The sequence below is a fragment of the Stereum hirsutum genome (genome assembly GCF_000264905.1).
Source record: "Stereum hirsutum FP-91666 SS1 unplaced genomic scaffold STEHIscaffold_8, whole genome shotgun sequence".
Classification (NCBI taxonomy): domain Eukaryota; kingdom Fungi; phylum Basidiomycota; class Agaricomycetes; order Russulales; family Stereaceae; genus Stereum; species Stereum hirsutum.
In genome coordinates this window covers 879,258-896,033 of record NW_006763138.1, presented here as the reverse complement: position 1 = coordinate 896,033, position 16,776 = coordinate 879,258, and the positions used below count along the sequence as shown (strand labels likewise).

At 50.1% G+C, this 16,776-nt stretch overlaps 7 protein-coding genes across 7 annotated transcripts; 1 reads left to right on the top strand and 6 right to left on the bottom strand.

Annotated features, from left to right (window-relative positions):
- Nucleotides 1–1,520: 1,520 nt before the first annotated feature.
- Nucleotides 1,521–1,847, bottom strand: STEHIDRAFT_30733 (uncharacterized protein; the record flags this gene model as incomplete). Its single annotated transcript, XM_007304511.1, has 2 exons — nt 1,521–1,754; nt 1,815–1,847. Coding segments are annotated over 2 exons (267 nt in total), but the record flags the coding sequence as incomplete, so codon positions are not given.
- Nucleotides 1,848–2,594: 747 nt separating this feature from the next.
- STEHIDRAFT_122014 (uncharacterized protein) lies at nt 2,595–3,874 on the bottom strand. Its single transcript, XM_007304836.1, has 4 exons — nt 3,812–3,874; nt 3,500–3,753; nt 3,183–3,313; nt 2,595–2,973 (listed from the first exon to the last, which is right to left on the bottom strand). Exons 1-4 carry the CDS (start codon nt 3,812–3,814, stop codon nt 2,945–2,947), a joined length of 417 nt encoding a protein of 138 aa, XP_007304898.1. The 5' UTR covers nt 3,815–3,874; the 3' UTR covers nt 2,595–2,944.
- A 203-nt stretch (nt 3,875–4,077) lies between these two features.
- On the bottom strand, nt 4,078–7,133 carry STEHIDRAFT_98331 (uncharacterized protein). Its single transcript, XM_007304835.1, has 17 exons — nt 7,043–7,133; nt 6,976–6,985; nt 6,777–6,902; nt 6,641–6,719; nt 6,438–6,554; nt 6,310–6,367; nt 6,192–6,254; nt 6,019–6,118; nt 5,843–5,940; nt 5,548–5,778; nt 5,410–5,486; nt 5,240–5,345; nt 4,965–5,171; nt 4,723–4,869; nt 4,581–4,661; nt 4,439–4,510; nt 4,078–4,378 (listed from the first exon to the last, which is right to left on the bottom strand). The coding sequence occupies exons 1-17, from the start codon at nt 7,094–7,096 to the stop codon at nt 4,214–4,216; spliced, it is 1,791 nt and encodes a 596-aa protein (XP_007304897.1). The 5' UTR covers nt 7,097–7,133; the 3' UTR covers nt 4,078–4,213.
- Nucleotides 7,134–7,691: 558 nt separating this feature from the next.
- Nucleotides 7,692–9,241, bottom strand: STEHIDRAFT_58498 (glycoside hydrolase family 43 protein; the record flags this gene model as incomplete). The annotated part of the gene is made up of 11 exons (XM_007304547.1): nt 7,692–7,834; nt 7,895–7,985; nt 8,048–8,125; nt 8,182–8,282; nt 8,337–8,361; nt 8,416–8,462; nt 8,516–8,578; nt 8,629–8,873; nt 8,932–8,993; nt 9,047–9,096; nt 9,154–9,241. 11 exons carry the CDS (start codon nt 9,239–9,241, stop codon nt 7,692–7,694), a joined length of 993 nt encoding a protein of 330 aa, XP_007304609.1.
- Nucleotides 9,242–10,094: 853 nt separating this feature from the next.
- On the top strand, nt 10,095–11,044 carry STEHIDRAFT_122010 (uncharacterized protein). Its single transcript, XM_007304834.1, has 3 exons — nt 10,095–10,269; nt 10,332–10,887; nt 10,941–11,044. Exons 1-2 carry the CDS (start codon nt 10,103–10,105, stop codon nt 10,885–10,887), a joined length of 723 nt encoding a protein of 240 aa, XP_007304896.1. The 5' UTR covers nt 10,095–10,102; the 3' UTR covers nt 10,941–11,044.
- Nucleotides 11,045–11,320: 276 nt separating this feature from the next.
- On the bottom strand, nt 11,321–12,733 carry STEHIDRAFT_139804 (uncharacterized protein). Its single transcript, XM_007304833.1, has 3 exons — nt 12,479–12,733; nt 12,327–12,396; nt 11,321–12,261 (listed from the first exon to the last, which is right to left on the bottom strand). The coding sequence occupies exons 1-3, from the start codon at nt 12,637–12,639 to the stop codon at nt 11,377–11,379; spliced, it is 1,116 nt and encodes a 371-aa protein (XP_007304895.1). The 5' UTR covers nt 12,640–12,733; the 3' UTR covers nt 11,321–11,376.
- A 453-nt stretch (nt 12,734–13,186) lies between these two features.
- On the bottom strand, nt 13,187–16,546 carry STEHIDRAFT_122008 (uncharacterized protein). Its single transcript, XM_007304832.1, has 14 exons — nt 16,462–16,546; nt 16,018–16,407; nt 15,821–15,961; nt 15,742–15,765; nt 15,590–15,688; nt 15,321–15,531; nt 15,082–15,266; nt 14,700–15,020; nt 14,506–14,631; nt 14,169–14,451; nt 14,138–14,140; nt 13,753–14,021; nt 13,443–13,683; nt 13,187–13,377 (listed from the first exon to the last, which is right to left on the bottom strand). The coding sequence occupies exons 1-13, from the start codon at nt 16,537–16,539 to the stop codon at nt 13,474–13,476; spliced, it is 2,340 nt and encodes a 779-aa protein (XP_007304894.1). The 5' UTR covers nt 16,540–16,546; the 3' UTR covers nt 13,187–13,377; nt 13,443–13,473.
- Nucleotides 16,547–16,776: the final 230 nt, after the last annotated feature.

Below are 16,776 nucleotides of genomic sequence, written 5' to 3'. Positions count from 1 at the left end.
TGCTGCTTCATGTCATCTTCTGAAGCTAATATGATATCAATTTCTTTCAAAATAAATAGCAGCCAGGGGAAGTTCCGTTGAGCCACATCCGGGCTGGATGGATGGATTATGAGTCGCTCGTTTTTCCAAAGAAATTGTGTCTTCATTTTCTCAACAGCGCGTGGAAAACCACGAGAGACGTGACTGAACGAAAGAGAAGGCATATGAGGTCTGCTCTGAAATAGCCATTGCAACAGAAGCTTGGCAGTATATGACAACTCGTAATCAAATTTATATGGGAGCATTCCCCAAGCCATGATATCTGCTAGATTCTCCTTGAAGGAACACATTTCTGTTGTGTTGAGGGTACAAAGAAATGACCAAATTCGTGGGACTAGGTCGGGTTCTAAGAGGCGTCCCAAGCTTTCTTTCAAGTCGAGAGGTGACTTCATTTGTCTATGCACCGATGAGTCGAGAATATCCCAGAGGAACTGCCTGGATACCTTTTGAGAGAACGCTTCCTTAGAAAATTCGCTGTCTTTATCTTCCGGTATGTCAACGAGAGGAAGCCAGAGAACGGGGAAGGCCTTGCGAACATCCATTGAAAAATCCCGGTAGCCGGGAATCGACGTCACAACCTCACCCATCGCCTTAGTGAAAGGGGAATCCCAGAGAACGTGTGAGCACACCTGGCCTGTCATAGACAGAGAGTACCTCTCAGCCGCCCTCGCCAGCAGCTGCAAGATATACACAGCATCTGAATTGGAGTACGCGAAAGACGCATTTCGTTGTTCTATGATAGCGCAAAGTCAGTCAAGCATGAAACTGACGATGGTGGATATACTCACTTGACAATGTACTAGAGACAAATGGATCTGCTATAAAAGCTGCTACAGTGATGTTTATCCGGATGTTGGCCTCATCTGATAGCATATAGGCTAGAGACTCGATTTCATAGGCCGTAGGGGTTATACCAGGGCGTTGAAATACACGCCAATCCCTTTCGGCGCTTTTCGCCTTGAAACAGAATGCACAATATGATATCAGGGAAGGATATGCTGCCACCGCCTGGTCGACGACATCGGCATCATGAGTCACCTGGAGAGTAGCATGGAAAGCTTCAATATCATGAGGCTCGAGAGTTGCGTCAAGGGGTGCCGTATTTTCGGAAGACACATCTAATTGTCGAATGTCGGAAGGCTCTGCGCAAAACGCATCAAACGAGGGAGTCTGGATCGAAGAGGAAGCCCTGATAGCTGCAAATCGAGTCTTCCAAAATCGGTAAAATGAAGCAGAGAGCGAGATATGTGTTTGGCGCGATGTGTTATCGAGGGGCCATGCAGTACCCATAGCTGGGAAATCGTCGACTGGAATGGAGACACGTCGGGGTAAAACCAGCCATGAAACACAGTCCAAACTGTATATGTCGCGACCGAAACAGCAAAGATAGTAGACAGAAGGCCAGCGATGAAGATGGGGGCGAATGGCCCTGAGAGCGGCAGGGAGCTGGAAACGATGCTGTCAAGTAAATAATAACATCTCACGCTTAAAACCAAAGAGAGAGACCAGTAGAAGTTCAGACGGACGACGTCCCCTTCAGGCTCGAAAGGAACGGGCGATGGAATGCTCAGGTGGGAGGCGTTGACGCCGCTGACGGCGATGTCGAGTTCCGTCAGGTTCTGAAGCAGTTCATTTGTTCTGTCGTTGGGATCTTGCGTAAGCCCATCAAGTGACTGCACAAAGAAGGTAGTGATTATTGCCGAGAACAGCGCGATCTGAGGTAGAATAGTAACTGGTCAGCCTTATCATTCACTGCAGATGATTGACCTGGTCACAAAAACGAGAAGAGTATCGAGGGATCCTCTCCATTGATCTACTGTCGGCTGGATGCGGTCTAAATGTGAGCGAAGCAATGGAGACCAAGCTGCTGCACTTGTCGCAGGAACTGAGGGGATAGGTTGCTTCGATACGTCTAAGGACCTCCTTATGAGCTTCATGTCCGTGCGGTCAACTGGACATGGTCTGCGTACCCGAAGTCATTTGTTTCTCGCGCATCTTACGCAGGATCTCTAGGATCTCTTGCGAAATACCACCTAAGAGAGCGGTGTAAGGAAATGATCCTTGGCGTTGAATAGATGGATATGGTACGCACTACCCATCAGCGGTGGCACAGGTTTTTTCTTTTCTGCATTAACCACCAATCTCTCCGTGAGATTGGCCTGTTTCTGCATTAACTTTACCAGATCCTTGTATCCCGCTTCTCTGGGCAGACGATCTTGACCGGTTGTCGCCTCAGACCTGGAGTCGCTCAGGCGTACAGAGGGTCCTTCACCACTATTGTCGGGCGCCGGGATGTAGTCTACTATCTGGACCATGACGGTAGTTTCTGGACAAACTGTTCCAAGACGTTCGTGAACAACAGATGTCTAAGTATTGGAAGGAAAAGAAAGTCTGCGTGTAGCACAGTGCGCGAGAAATCCGATCTTTTCCGGTAGATACCGGGTGGGCAAACTCGTGTAATTTCAAACAGAGGCATACATAGCATCGCTTGATGTCACAACAACGACGCAAAGATAATCAACGATATATTGATGGGTAAAATCCCATTCGAAGGGTGGAGGCATGGTACTTGTCAGAACTGTACGAGGAACTGGCATGAGATACACGTTTCACCGCGCACGCTCATTCATGCGAATTCAAGGTAATTTGTTTCAACTACATACTCAAAGGAACAAAACATAAGCATGTCCTTTCTTCTACGCGCTTCTCTTCGTTCTTCCGTTCCCATTCCTTCTTCGACATTGGACAAGTACAAACAAACAGCGACCACGTGTGGATATAGATATAGACAGGGTGGTAGTACGTGGACGCGAGAACGACAGCGGGTGGACGGGGCAAGTATGGTAGAGATTAGACGAGACGGGAGGTAGGTGGCGGGAGCGGTACGTTGAAGTCCGTGGGTACATTAAGCTCCGCGGGAGACCTTGTCCAGGACTGTTTGGAAAGAAAGGATGTGCAAAAAGTTCAGTCTCGTAGGTTGATATATGAACAAATGCAGAACATGAAATGTGATGGTCGAAGATGTGGCGAGTGCTTATAGCGGAAGGTACTAGGGGCGAAGAGATTGATAGGATATGTGCTCTCTGCGAAGAGGCCGAAAAAGAACAAATGGCGGGGAACCAGATCAGGAGAACAGGACGTACCGCTTTCATGTGCGACCTCACTGAAGTCCGTAGCCTGGATCTCTGCAGCGATACCGACGAGCGCTCGCCTAAGAGCATCCTTGGATGAGGCGAACAGCATCTTCTGCTTGACTTTGGAGTCATCAGGAGACCTGTTGGAAGAAAGGAGCGCACACGATCAGTATGAAGGCGATGTAAGTGCCGCGCCACACGATCAATCACATCCGCAGGACGCCCTTCAGCGAAAGCAACTGCGATGGACATGCAGCAGTACGAATGGTAATGAAAGTATAGGACAGGCTAGAAGTCGAGATATCAACCAGCAAAGAAGTACGCACCAAGAGATGAAGCAGATCTTGTTCCGGATGCCGGCGCCCTCTTTCTCGAACTCAAAGTCGTAGATAGCCCACCTACACTCCGCCTCAGGGAGATCAGCGACGAATTCGTCGTACGACGTGCTCGTCGACTTCTTCTCTACCACGATCTCAGTGAGGTCCTTGGATATGGCGAAGATGAGGTATTTGGTCTTCTTCCCAAGCTTAAGCTCCTGGAAAGCTTCGAGACACGCGGGGTTGACGGCGACACCGGAGGCCTGTCGACAACGACATATTGTAAGCCTAAATTGGATGTGAGGCAAGGTAGGGGCGTACCATTGTGGTGATATGAAAGATGAGCTGGGTGAAGTGGTTGACTGGGTAGAGGGTGGTGGTGGTTTAAATGGACAAGTACAGTATCGCGATGGCGCTGACCATCGATTGCAACTCCGACGCGCCCTGCCAATTCCGGCTTCCACTCTCCGTCCTCCTTGCGCGTTTCGCTTGTCCGCTGCAATCCATATGAATCGCTGCATCAACGCAGTCGTGGATTACTGTGCTCAGCACTGTGACACAGCATGGGCATAGAAAGGTTGTAGCCAAGTAAAAGTACGAGTATTGTGTTGTTCAAGTTCTCTACCACATCACCGAAAAGTACACCAGATTACAACAACAAACGACAACGAAGGTAGATGAATCAAAAGTCCGTGACAAGTCATCGCAGTTTGCACAACAGCCTCAATAGTCGAACACTCTATCCAACCAAGCCTGGTAGTCATACTCCCTGTCGCTCTCTTGCCCAGACCCGGCGCCGTTCTCCGCTGTAGGCATCACTTCGCGGAGGTAGTCAATTGCACTCGCAGGCAAATGTGCAAGCTTGAGGTCCAGTTCCGTGACGAATGGCTACATAGATATTTCCAAGTTAGTCGCCAAGCTACGAATAACACGGAGCACCGCGCTCACCTTGTTCCCTGCTACGCCTTCGAAGGCCTCGCGCAGTTGATCTGGCGAGGTTTGATCCTCGGTGATATCAACCTGTGGTGTGACCATAGAGTCTAGTCAGTGGTCAACCTAAGGTAGGAACACTCTCCGATAGCGCACGCACCAAGAGGTTGATGAAAGCTTCAAAAGTGATTGCGCCGTAGTCCTGCACAAGCTGGTCATATATGATGTCCATATCATCGTCCTGTAACGCCAAGTCCATTACAATAAGCGAGCCGCCGAGATCAGTTGAGCGGAAGACTTACAGCGTAGACGATGCCGAGACTTGCGAGCGCAGCTGTCATCTCGCTCTGCTCGAGTGTGTTTGACTCGTCCTTGTCGAAGTATCGGAATGTGCTCTCGAACTGTTCTAGCTGTGCCGGTGTAAGATTTGTCATATTCCTCGATACAATCTATACCACCGGGGAAAAATAAATCAGTCCTGAGCGATGGTCAAGAGCACGGTAGTGTAGGCTTCAAGCGTGCAAGATGGGAAAAGGGCTCGAACCTGGTTATCAATGAACGCAATCTTCTTCGCAATCCCTTGTACGACCAGTTCCAGCTCGAACACAAGATCTTGACAAGTAAACACAGTATAATCGTTCTCTTCCACATTTGCTGCCGCACATTCAGCCTCGGCACCCTCAACCTCCGCGAGCGCTGCAGAGAGGCTAGGTATTCGGGTCTGAAGTTGGTCAACCTGGGTTTGTTGTTCCTGGAGAGGTCCAACGCATTTTCAGATTAGAAGAAAGTATAGGGACGTTAGGCGGTGGTGTAACAAACCTCGAGAGGACCATCTATTGCGGAAAGCTCGGTCGAGATGCCGTGTACCCGCCTTTGGAAGTCATTTGCGAGATCTGCGAACTGCTTGCGTAGCGATTCTTTGATTCTGAACCGTAAAAAAGAGTAAGGTAATTGCATCGTGACAAAGAGGTTCGTAGAAAAATACGAACTCTCTGATCTGTGCATTGATCGATCTTGAACGCCTAGCCTCTGCCGCTAGCAAATCCTGCCATGCATCATCTAGGTCCTATGAGACGGTGTAAGCACTTCTTCAACGCACTGCGACTTGAGAATAGATAAGAACGTACGGATAGCGCCAGGCCCATAGGTGGTACGTACTCCCTCAGCCCATACGTCTTCAACTTCGTCTGCACATTCCCAAATAACGTCGCCACGTCCTGCTTCTCAGTGACCCACGTACGTTTCTGCGTTTGCTTATAAGTGGCGAAGCTGTTCAGGTGTTCCTTGGCGTCGGTGTAAGTCCCCGTGAACTTGACGGCATCCCACTGGTCTTGAATATCGAAGAGAGATGTTAGGAGCTGGTGTTAGGCGCCAACAGTGTAAGTGGAAGTCCATGATGTGTAGCATTGTAGCACGACATACAGCCCTGACGCGCCGCTCGTAGTCATTCCGACTGAGCCATATTGACTGCATCAGTTCTGCAAATTTCTCTAGTCGGCGTGATACAGTCTCTGCTTGATCTAAGGCATGCAAGGGAATATAAGATCTAGCATCAGGATCATTGATGGCCGGCGAAAGTTGAATAAGGTGATACGCACCCATAGAGGAGAAGGCGTGGAAGAAACTAGCGATGTAGGTCATGACACTACGTTCATCTGGCCGGTGAGAATCACACAGATCCGCGACCTCGAGGAGTTGCTATATGTGACATTGGGACACATGGACGTTTGAAACGGTACTCATACCCTGACCAAGAGCGAGGTATACGCACCGGAATCCCGAGATGCTCTGCAGCCACATCGAACGCGAGTTGTGTGTTTCCGTGACGGTCTGACTGGAGACACCCACCGTAAACAGAGGGTGACCAAGGACAGTAAGAGTATGCGCACCTTGTTCAGTTTATGATAATCTATCAAGTCGGGTCGATGACAGTGAATCAGGGCACATCTACAATTGGCGCCACACACATCAGCTTTTAGGGCGAAGGTATCCCGGAAGGGAAATGAAAGACACGCACAAGGCCAGGCCATCCGACCAGCTGAGGGAGAAATCCTGGACATTCACGTCGTCGTACGGCGCAGTTTTGCGCTGACACCAGAGTAGAAGTCCCTCCTTGGCTGAAAGACCTTCTTCGCTTTCAAGACGCGTCAGTTAAACGTGTACAACCTCGAACAATGAGCTTGGCTATAACATCGGACGGAGGCAAGGAGCAAAACTGACTTGATGTCTGCGATGGTGAATCGGAGAATAAGGGTCCAGATCATGCCCAAGATTAGTTTGAGGTTTCCATCCATAATGTCTGCATACAAAGTATCAGTATCGTTTGGCAGGGGTAGGAAGAGGGTGGGCAACGCGCCTTCTGGGCCGATGTTCGTAAGCTTGACGCCACGCGAAGTGATAAACTCGAGGGCCTTGTTAACATTCTCTGCCTTCTGTACGCGCATTCGGGGATTCCTATTGTAACGTCCAAGAGTGGTGTCGCCTGCAAACATACTGCGCCATCAGCCCAGTTGCGCTTAGCTTGATGAGAGGCACACAAAAGCAAAGCAACGCACCCATGATTTCCTGTTCGCGCACAGATTATAAGTAAGTCAGAAGGAATGCCAATGACAGAGTACGCACCATGAGCTGTATCAGCCTCACTCCGTCCGAAAGATCCTTGACCAGAGAAGTCATAGAGGGATACCCTGCGGACTCCAGCTTCGTATTGAGCCTACATCGACTATATAAATATCTGGGTACAGGGGTCGATACGAGAGATGATTACGAGCCATTTACAGAAGGTCCTCTCTTGTGTGTTTGATGCAAGGGTATTAAGTGAGTCCATGCAGAAATACGCGCAATGATAGTGTACAACAGCTATGAAAGAGATGAAGGAACTGTCCAAGCGCTCTTGTTTGGATCTCTGCTCAAAGCAATTGGAAATTGAGAACATGTAATTGTGTGGCACTCAGCAGTCGGTGTTCGAGTGTGGCCCTTAGGTCGGACGTCTCAATTAGTACTGTCAAAGGGAAAGATGGATGGAGAGTCTATTCAGGGTACAATACGGCCCCACGAGGAACAATACAGAGGTTTAAATGGAACAATGTCAGGACTCGGAATGAGCTCCTTCCGTTCACCTCAATAAATATCCTTCAATTCTGGTATATATTGCATATTCAAGGCGTCGTCAAAGGCCGTAGCTGATGCAACCCAATACTACGGAGCCCCGTCATAACCTGGATCATATCCTAAATCCCATGGCAAATCATAATAAAGGAGAAGCTACTCTCTAGTTGACAACGACGGGCCACCCAGACGAGAAGTCGAGGTAGTTGATGCCGAGGTACGACGCGCCGCCGACCTCGCTCTCACGGACGTAGTGGTAGACCATGACATCCCTACCACTGACTGGGTCATGGAAGATGCTCTGGCCTACATATACGAGCACTTCGTCAGTCTCCGGACGAATCAAGAGTCAGCGATGTCACATACCGCCTGGAGCATAAATGTTGTCATGCGACGCCAAGATAATATTACCAGTCGGTGGGTTAAGGTCCTCAGTCAACTCATTTCCAGCTCCTCCCTGTTGACAAGAAAAGTCACATGAGAGACCAGCAGGGAAATCGATGACGGGGAAATATTTACGTAGAAGGGACCCTGGCTGGAGGAACCGCGCCCGACGCGGACCTTGTACTCGTCTCCCGCGGCCGGACGAGTAGTATCCTACAGACAAATGCTTGAGTTTGAATCGGACGACAGAGGTAACACATGCGACGTACACCTTGGAGAGGTGTAATACCGTCAGAAAAGAAGAAGAACCATAAGTCTGAGCTAGGGGGCTTGTAGTCGAAGCCACCCTCAGCTGGGCGATGGTTGGCACCTGCAATAGAGCTGAGTTTATGATCATGAGTTCAAAGCATGGAAAGAAGCAGACCAGCAAGGTGCGTTCCGGGGAGAGCCTGCCAGTGTCCATCAGTAAACCGTCAGCAAAGGACACGCGAAAGAGGACGTACGGAGGCTTGCGTCTCTACGTCGGGCCAAAGCCCAATCTGATAGATTCCTACCCCAACAACACTTCAGTCATCGTCGTAGTCCAGATACCATTCCTGTCACCTTGTTGCCAACTTCCGAAGGAAAGTTGCAGACCACCATTGGTGATGATGAGGTTCGCGTCGACTGAATGCTACATGAGTTACGTTCAAGGAACAGAGAACATGACCACAAACTAGCGTTGTAGACATCTCCGGTCGTAGAGCTTATGACCTCGCCATGATCCGTCCATGTACCAGGCTCCATGGAAGGACTTGTAGCGACACCAATCACCGAGATTTGGCTTGAAAGTGTAGAAGCGGAGTAGTACAGCACATATTGCCCGTCAAAGTAGTTAATATCGGGTGCCCAGAGGTCGCAATTACCCGGGCTGTTAACGTTGGCGCAGGCGGAAAGAGCCTTTCCCGCATTCGTCCATGGTCTACAGGTGTAGGATGTGAGCGAGGCATCAACAGCATATGATTGTAGAAAAGGCGGACCCGTTGAGAGAGGTACTGGTGTAGGTGGTGATAAGTCCCCCAGTGGCGAAAACATAATATTTCTGCGCGATGGCCCATCAGTCATTCGCAAGGCGAGGAAAAGCGTTGCTCTCACCCCAGTAGCTGAGTTGTACCAGATGGCAGGATCGCGGACGGAAATATTTTCTAACGAGATACTCTATTAAATAACATAACGAGGTTGCAGAAGCAGGAGCAACTTACCACTTCCGGCGATCGGATTGGGGTATGTCTGCGCTGCTACGAGAGAAGTCGCAAGAGAAAAGAAGGAAGCAAGGAAATGGAGCTTCATAGTGGATCAGAAGAGCCTGCTGGGGGAGCTTGGGAGAGTCAGCTTGAAGTTTCAACTTTTATAGCACGACGGCGTAGCCTGTGGAGTACTCAGTACATCACCTTCCAAGCCAGGACAGCTCCGGTATACTTGGACATCTACATCACCGATCATGCGGTGACGGTGAGATCGCGCTCAAAGTTGCAAGACGAAAGACTTGGCGAGCGCGCGGAAGGTCGTACCTAGAATGATATATGGGTTGCTGTGTCGTGCGGACGTCGCATCATGAGGACGGCCTCTATGCCAGTTGCTGGATGTCCGAGTACTGCGAGTTGCCTGTTGAGTATCTAGGGATTGCTGGGATGAGGAGACCTACCTCAAGCACCGTGGCAAACGGAGCCAAGTTTCGTCTCGGTTAGGTGTACAGATTCAGTGCACAGCAATGGTCATAATATACATGAACGATTTTCAGACTCCGAGTCTGGCCGTGCTAGTTTCGTATTCACCGTGGCCAGGTTAGATAGTAATATGATGGTGGGTATAGATACATCATGTTGGTCCAGTGCACGAAATGAGACGCGCTGAGTCCCTGCATATCGCATGTCAATGATGTCGCCTTATTCCTATAGTTCCCAGTGTCGAGAAAGTTCCGACACAGCGTGCAAGGTTACAAGCCAGATTGTCCGATGATCAAAACTCAAACAAGAGGTTTGAGCAGACGAAGTGGTCCACGCGTACGAGGAAAAGCCGTCGGACCAGAATTAAGTTCCTTGTCAATGGTCGGCGTCCGGGACACTGGCTGTGTGCCTTCGGCATACGATGGTGCCACACCTGGATTCGTGCCACCCAACAGACATCCTTGTCCGACTCTGCATCTTCCACATGTCTTTTCTCTTCCGTAGGAAGCCAGCGGCGACGCAGGCTCTCAGATCGCCCATACGAGCACACTCTTTGCCTGCTCAGGTCTTTGAACGGCCTCTTTTCTACCGCAAGCCTCCATTATGGGTGAAATTCAGTTGGGGTCTCATCGCGGCAGATGCTATAGTCACGTTCGTCCCCATGCATGGTTTTTTCTGCTATACATCTGCTTACGCATCCTCACATGTTACAGCTCAACCATGACTGACTTTACGTGGCGAGAATGGAGGTCGAAGGAAACTTCATTAGTCGAGGCCGACGCCAATGCGGCCTCGTCGTCCACCGACACTTCATCCCCAAATCCTGATGGCGAAGGCTGGGTCCTTCGACCAGTTTGGCAGCGTGCAGGGCTTTGTCTCGGCCATATAATTCTCGGGGCCAGCCTTGCTGCCATCATCTGGACCGGCCGCACTCGCATTGTCCAAAGGCTACACCTCTTCCAGTCTCCTACTGGCCAACGCGAGATCTTCGTACAATCCGGTGCACACACAGGCAACCAAGGCTTCCTCGTTCCCTTGTCCTCGGCGGAGTTGTCTCCCGGTCGCGATGCTACGGAGGCTACGCTGAAGGTGAACGGCCTGAGAGGGAAGTTCCTGGTGGAATGTAACGGTTCATCGGCGAACGGAGAGGAGCTTTCGGGCGTGCAGGTGCGGGACACGATTCTGGACGCTTGGGGCATCAAAAGGTCGGCCCCGTCAACTGCCAAGGATCCAAGCTGGACTAGCGGCCCAATAGTTGGTAAACCTTAGTAGGTGTTCATTCTACACCTCTGACTTTGAACCTGCGTTGACGATGTCTCTAGGTTTACCTTTGCTGGCCTATGCCTGTCGTAATACGACCAAAAAATACACATATCCCTGCTTATGCCGCTGTGTTGCATTGTTTGGCTAAGAGTAAAAATCTAGCAACCTCCACTCAGTGACAATATCCCGTTATGAGGCACCAGTGGCGCGGGACGTGTCCCACACTGCCCGACAACACAATCACATTGACTTCATACTTGGTCCCCATCTAACACTCCCTCATCAGGCGTCTCTTTCCCCACCGCCTATTCAAACCATTGCGCCGCCTCCCCGCCCCCAGCCTCGAAAAGGTCATTGCCCCCGCTGTCAGATATCTCTCACAACTTTTGATCTCACGGAGGATCAAAGTCGTTGACCTAGCAGGTCCTCAAAGAGTAGGATATTTTCTCCTGGAGGACGGGGTGCGTCCAAGGTGACAACTGAGTACAGACAATGTTATGCAGCGTCAGAAACTTTCCGTTTCTTTTTCCTCCTCACAGACTCTGCAACGCCTTCTATCCCAACAACTGAACCCTGCTCGCCATTATCCAGTGGGGATCCCGATTCCTCCGCACCTCGCTTCGAAGTCTTCGCCTTTCTAGCCCTTGGTACCTCAAGAGCATTCGCCGACGGTCCCTGAGCAAGTTCCTTCTGCGCTCGTTTCTCTTTCCGACGTCGCCTTCGTTCGTCCTTCGTGAGCGCTTCTTCACCAGAGGCCTGCTCTGTATCTACTTCGGGCTCTGTAACCTCGACTAAATTGGCCTTTGCCTCTCCATCTGCCTTCGCCGCTGCCATTGCCTTCTCTTCCTTCCGTCTCCTCTTCTCCTCTTTTCTTGCCCGTTTTTGCTCTTTGAGCTGCCGTTTCTCTGCCTTTCGCTGCTGCCTCTCTTTCCTCTGCGTCTCCTCGTCCATCTCTACACTTTTCGCACCTTCACTATCCTCCACCTTCACTTTATCTCGCTTTCGCTTCTTACTCTCCTCTTTGCCCTCCGTACCCCCAATCCTCGTTATAGCGTGATCCATCACTTGCATCTGCACCTGCTCCCCACCCTTAATCTCGCTTTTAACCATCTCGACGTCAATGGCCGCATCAGGTCCAAGCACCGGGCCTTTAAAGAATCGAGAGTAAAGGTTACGTTTGGCGGCTTCGCGTTTCGCGAGGGCGATAAGTGTGAGACGCGAAGTCGAAGGGCCGGGACCAGGTGTGGAAGAGGTGGAAGGAGTGGAAGTTCCAGAGGTGTCGGCAGGTGTGCCCGTTGGAGGGCGACGATTGGAGAGGATGCCGGTTTTCGTTCGTCTGAATTCGGGATTAGGTGTGGGGGCGCTGTCGTTGTCGCCACCCTGAAGGTGATGATGGTTGGAAGGTTAGACGGTGTGGCTTAGGAAACTAAAGGATACGGACGCACCGAATCATCATCGTCATCATCATCTGCTGAGAGCTTCACTTGAATCGCGCTCGCAGCGGCCGAAAACAAACTGACCGTTCAGACATCACGAGTAAAAGTGGACAGTCAGCTCTCATATACTTTCCATATTATTACTGAAAAGTAAGACTCACTGATCCCAGAACGGGAAAGCCTCATCGCGATCCTTGCCTACGCCAGCCAGGTTCTTCTTTTGAGGTATAGCAAGAGGTCGAGATAGGGAACCTTGGCGAAGTCCGGTGCCCGTACCAGTCCATCCTTGGGCGACCAGGTAGGAGTGCCCATCTAAGGGCATCGTGGCAGTGTATTGGTGGTGAGAGAAACAGGAAAAATATATCAGATATTTAGTCCGTCAAAATTATCCACTGAAGGGCATATATTGAGCAAGCTGTCAGAGGAGGGGGGAGAGTTCAAGGAGTAGGAAGCTTTGTGAAGGCGACTAAGGCGAACAGAAAATGTTGCAAAGTCCGGAGGATCCGGGCCGCGAAGCTATTGGCTGCATGACCAATTGCAAGTTGGTGGGTCGCCACGCATTGATATTCCGTGTTTGATCAATATTCTCGTTCAAGGTGTGTTCAAGGTACAATGAGGTACCGCCAGATGGTAATATCAGCGCATAGCATGGACAACATTGTGTAGAGCCTCATGGACATCCAGTTCCGCAGTTCAACGGAGCAGGGTGTACAGAACATTGTGCTGTGAGTAGCAAGTCTTGTAAAAAGTCATTTCGTCCGCGAGCGCGTGCTGCACTTGACGAGGCACCAAATAATTCAGACAAATCGCATAAACACAATATCAACGTCCATCAGTCTAGCCTGGCTACCGGGCGGCATGAGTGTTGACCATCGAGTTATAAAAACATGATTGGGGCTACGTCTTCTGCTTCATTCACATTTTCTTCAACTGTCCGAGTATAGAATAAGTATGGAGTGTAAGTATTGAGATATGAACACAGCATTTGTGTTTGTCCGTGGCTCCGAGGCCATAGTCGCTCATTTCGCTGAGCGGCAAGCCTAGGTATAATTAGTGAATTCTACGAAGAGAGCAAGTCGTTAGCTAACTGCGATCCATACGCCATCGATGACTGAAAGCACTCACAACTAGAATATCCAACATCCTCACCTCGACCTCACTCTAGACCGGGAAAGTCTATTTTCTGCCGCACAGCGGACTCTTGGAGCAACTGCCTCACGTCCTCAATGTGGTCCGGATTCCCTCTCCATGCGCCGTCGTCGCCCTTATCCCCCCAATGGAACGTATGGAACGTGTCGACTTCGTAACCAGCTGTCCACTGATTTCTCACGAACGTCGCGTTCAACGGTGGTTCCCATATCCACCACTAGATAATTATCGATTAAGAAGGGTTAGCGCTCGGTCGTCCGAGTTGTGGCAAGTAGAAGGGCCTTACATGGTCTACAAATAGGATCGGCTCGTCGGGCGGGACGACGAGATGAAGTGTGGTCGGCGTGGCGATTTCCAAGAAACATTGCGTCTCCAGGAAAAGACCTAGTGTGTCCATGAACAGCTCTCTATGCCTCCCGGGAATATACATCGTGTCGGCAGAGCCTCCGATAAACCTCGTCTTTCCGTCCAAAAACATCTGTAGTCGGCGCCTTTGAAATTCAGGGACTTTGTTGAAGGCTGGCATACATTCCGAGACACCGACGTGAGGGTCGCTGATAGATGAATGGACGAGAGCACCGTCAGTACGGCTTCATAGTTACCGTATGACACAGACAGTGAATGATACATACCCCCACCTGTATCCAGAGTACGAAATCAGTCGCACGTCTCCATAAAATGGTATACAAACGTTTGAAACTTACCACCAATCAGGACCCCAACCTCTCCAACCTTCGGTCAAGTTGAGCGCAGGATCAGGCGAGATATTGGCCGGTGGCGCATGTCGACTTGAATTCCAGTTGTCCTCTGGGGATCCCAGAGCCACATTTGGCACGTACTGTCCGAAGGGCGAATGGTACCAGAACAGATCCTGGTCAAATTGTTGCAGGCGAGGAACGTTCAAGAGCGTGTCGAAAGGAGCCCAGAGGTATCCATCATAGCAAGGATATTCTCGGAGAGCCGTATACAGCATGTGATGAGCCATCTGCGATATCACTGGTGAACAATTGAATTTCGAACACGGACGAGAGCCACATACCCGACCTGCCATTTTGTACCAGTCTGGATCGCTCAGGTCCTCGTCCGATTCATACGAGTCAACAAGAACGTCGTACGAATGGTAGAATCCTGCGTCCTCCCTGCTCCCGGGACCGATAAACACCATCTATCACGCCCATCGAGAAGAAATCAGAGATGGGCAAAATGGCGACGCGGCCCAACAGGCTTACTCACATTGGGAAAGTACTCGGCATACACCTCACGATAATAGTCCAAGTTCACATCATACCGTGCATGACTGAAAAATACCACTAGCAACACGTCGTCGAAGGCATGATACGTCCGTTCCTCAGGCAGTAGTAAGGGTCCAAATGACAATGGTTTTCGTTTGCAGAGTGGATGTTCGGAGGCGAATAACGAGTCCTTGACGGAGAATGGAGGATTGTGAGGTTCAGATAATGACACCTGCACGGCGCCATGCGCAATGAAACCGGACAGTGCCATTAATAACAGTCCAAGCAATGATTTACGCGTCAATGTCAAGGGCATGTCGTCCTATCAGGATGGAGAACACATTAGAGAACCCCCAATCTATGGACCATGTGAAAATCCGTACCTGCTTAGCAGTTTCTTCATTATCATCGTCCACAGATTTCCGGGTAAATCGAAAGGCTGCCCATAGTGCTACCAAGCCGCCGAAGAAGATGCTGGGTGACATCGTACGGGTCGTCACTGCGGTAATCAGCACTAACAGGGCAAAAGACGCAGAGGCCAACACTCGTTCAAGTAAAGCGTCACAATCTGTGATATACCAGAGTCAGAATACAGTCGCTACAGAAGAAAATTTTGAATTACTTCGGATAATAGACAGGGCGGTGTAGTCCAGGGTTGCTCGAATGACCAGTCGAAATGTCGTGTTGAATAAGAGGTTTGAAGGGTATAATATCATGGCGTTTGAGGCGAAGATGATACGAGAGAGAGACATGCTGAGATAAATGCAGAGTCCGGATGTGAATACTGTGATATTGACGACGGGAAGAGAATCTATGTCGTGCAAACGGTAGAGCTGGTTCGCGTAATGTTCAGTACGAACTGAACACACTCTTCATACTGATCTCACTTACCAGGTCAACGAGCATGACTGAGAGAGCAGCAGACAGGGCGAGAGCAGATAGAGCAAAATACGAAAAGAATGGGACGGGTTCGACGGAAGAAAGATTGCTCTTGAACGCATATTTTAGGTGACAGTGTGGCGGTGAATAATGGGGCAACGTACGGCGGCGACTATCGAGCTAGTGACCTATAGTGACCATTCGTGACGCTATTCTTATATGAGAGAGGATATCCAGACTTACTTGGAGAAGGGCAAGTTGCCATCTTGAGCTAGTTTGTGGCCCCATGCCGAAGAAATGAGTGCCACCCAGAACAAGGATGATAGACAGAGCGGAAACAGTGTGAACTATAACAGCGTCGAAAAGGCGGAGGCAGGCAGCAAGCTACACAGTATGAGGATTTAGTAACGACACACTAACATAATCAAAGTATAACGCACCATATACGAGTGAATAGCCCACAAACCCGCTGCGCTGAAAGAGAGTAATATGGACCTCGCTGTACCGACTTGCCAAATCCCAGGGCTCGGAGACCTCTGCAGCTCTTCCATCAGTACGAAGTCATCCATCGGGCTGTCCACAACATTATCCCGAAATCCCTGCTGCTCTGCACCCGGACTCGACTCCCAAACAACGCTACCAAGGGCTATAGGACGAGAACCTATAGGGTGGTATGTTGTTTTCGATGTTCGGTACCAAACGAGCGAGGCGATCAAGAGCTTGAGAGCTTCGACAATGGCATTATCCACGGATGATAGAAAGTGTTTGGGTTTATGAACGATACGTTCCCGAAAACTTTGATCGACGAGCCATAAAATCACATAAATGACCTGGTAAACAGAAGTGAGCTTCCCCCTGTTCGAGTAAGAGCTGGTCGTACGCACCATTGGCGACCATCTCAATGACGAACCCCATGTGCGGGGTCTCTGCTCATCCCGAGCAGAGAAGAAGTCTAAGACCATGACGGGGGTGAAAGCAAAGGCTGTTTGCCATCGTTTATAGCGCTTAGTCGGTGAAGGCCGTTCGGCGTTGATCGAAGCGTGGTGGCCAAGTGGTGGCGGTCGGTGGAAGTCGAGGGAGCGTGGCGACGCGGCGTCTGTTCAGGTCTGTCCTTGTTGTTCTTAGCGCGTCGTGTTCGAATTTATATTTGGCGTGTAATAAATAGTGTTTCTGCCTGGATGGAACCTTTGTTCCCGTTT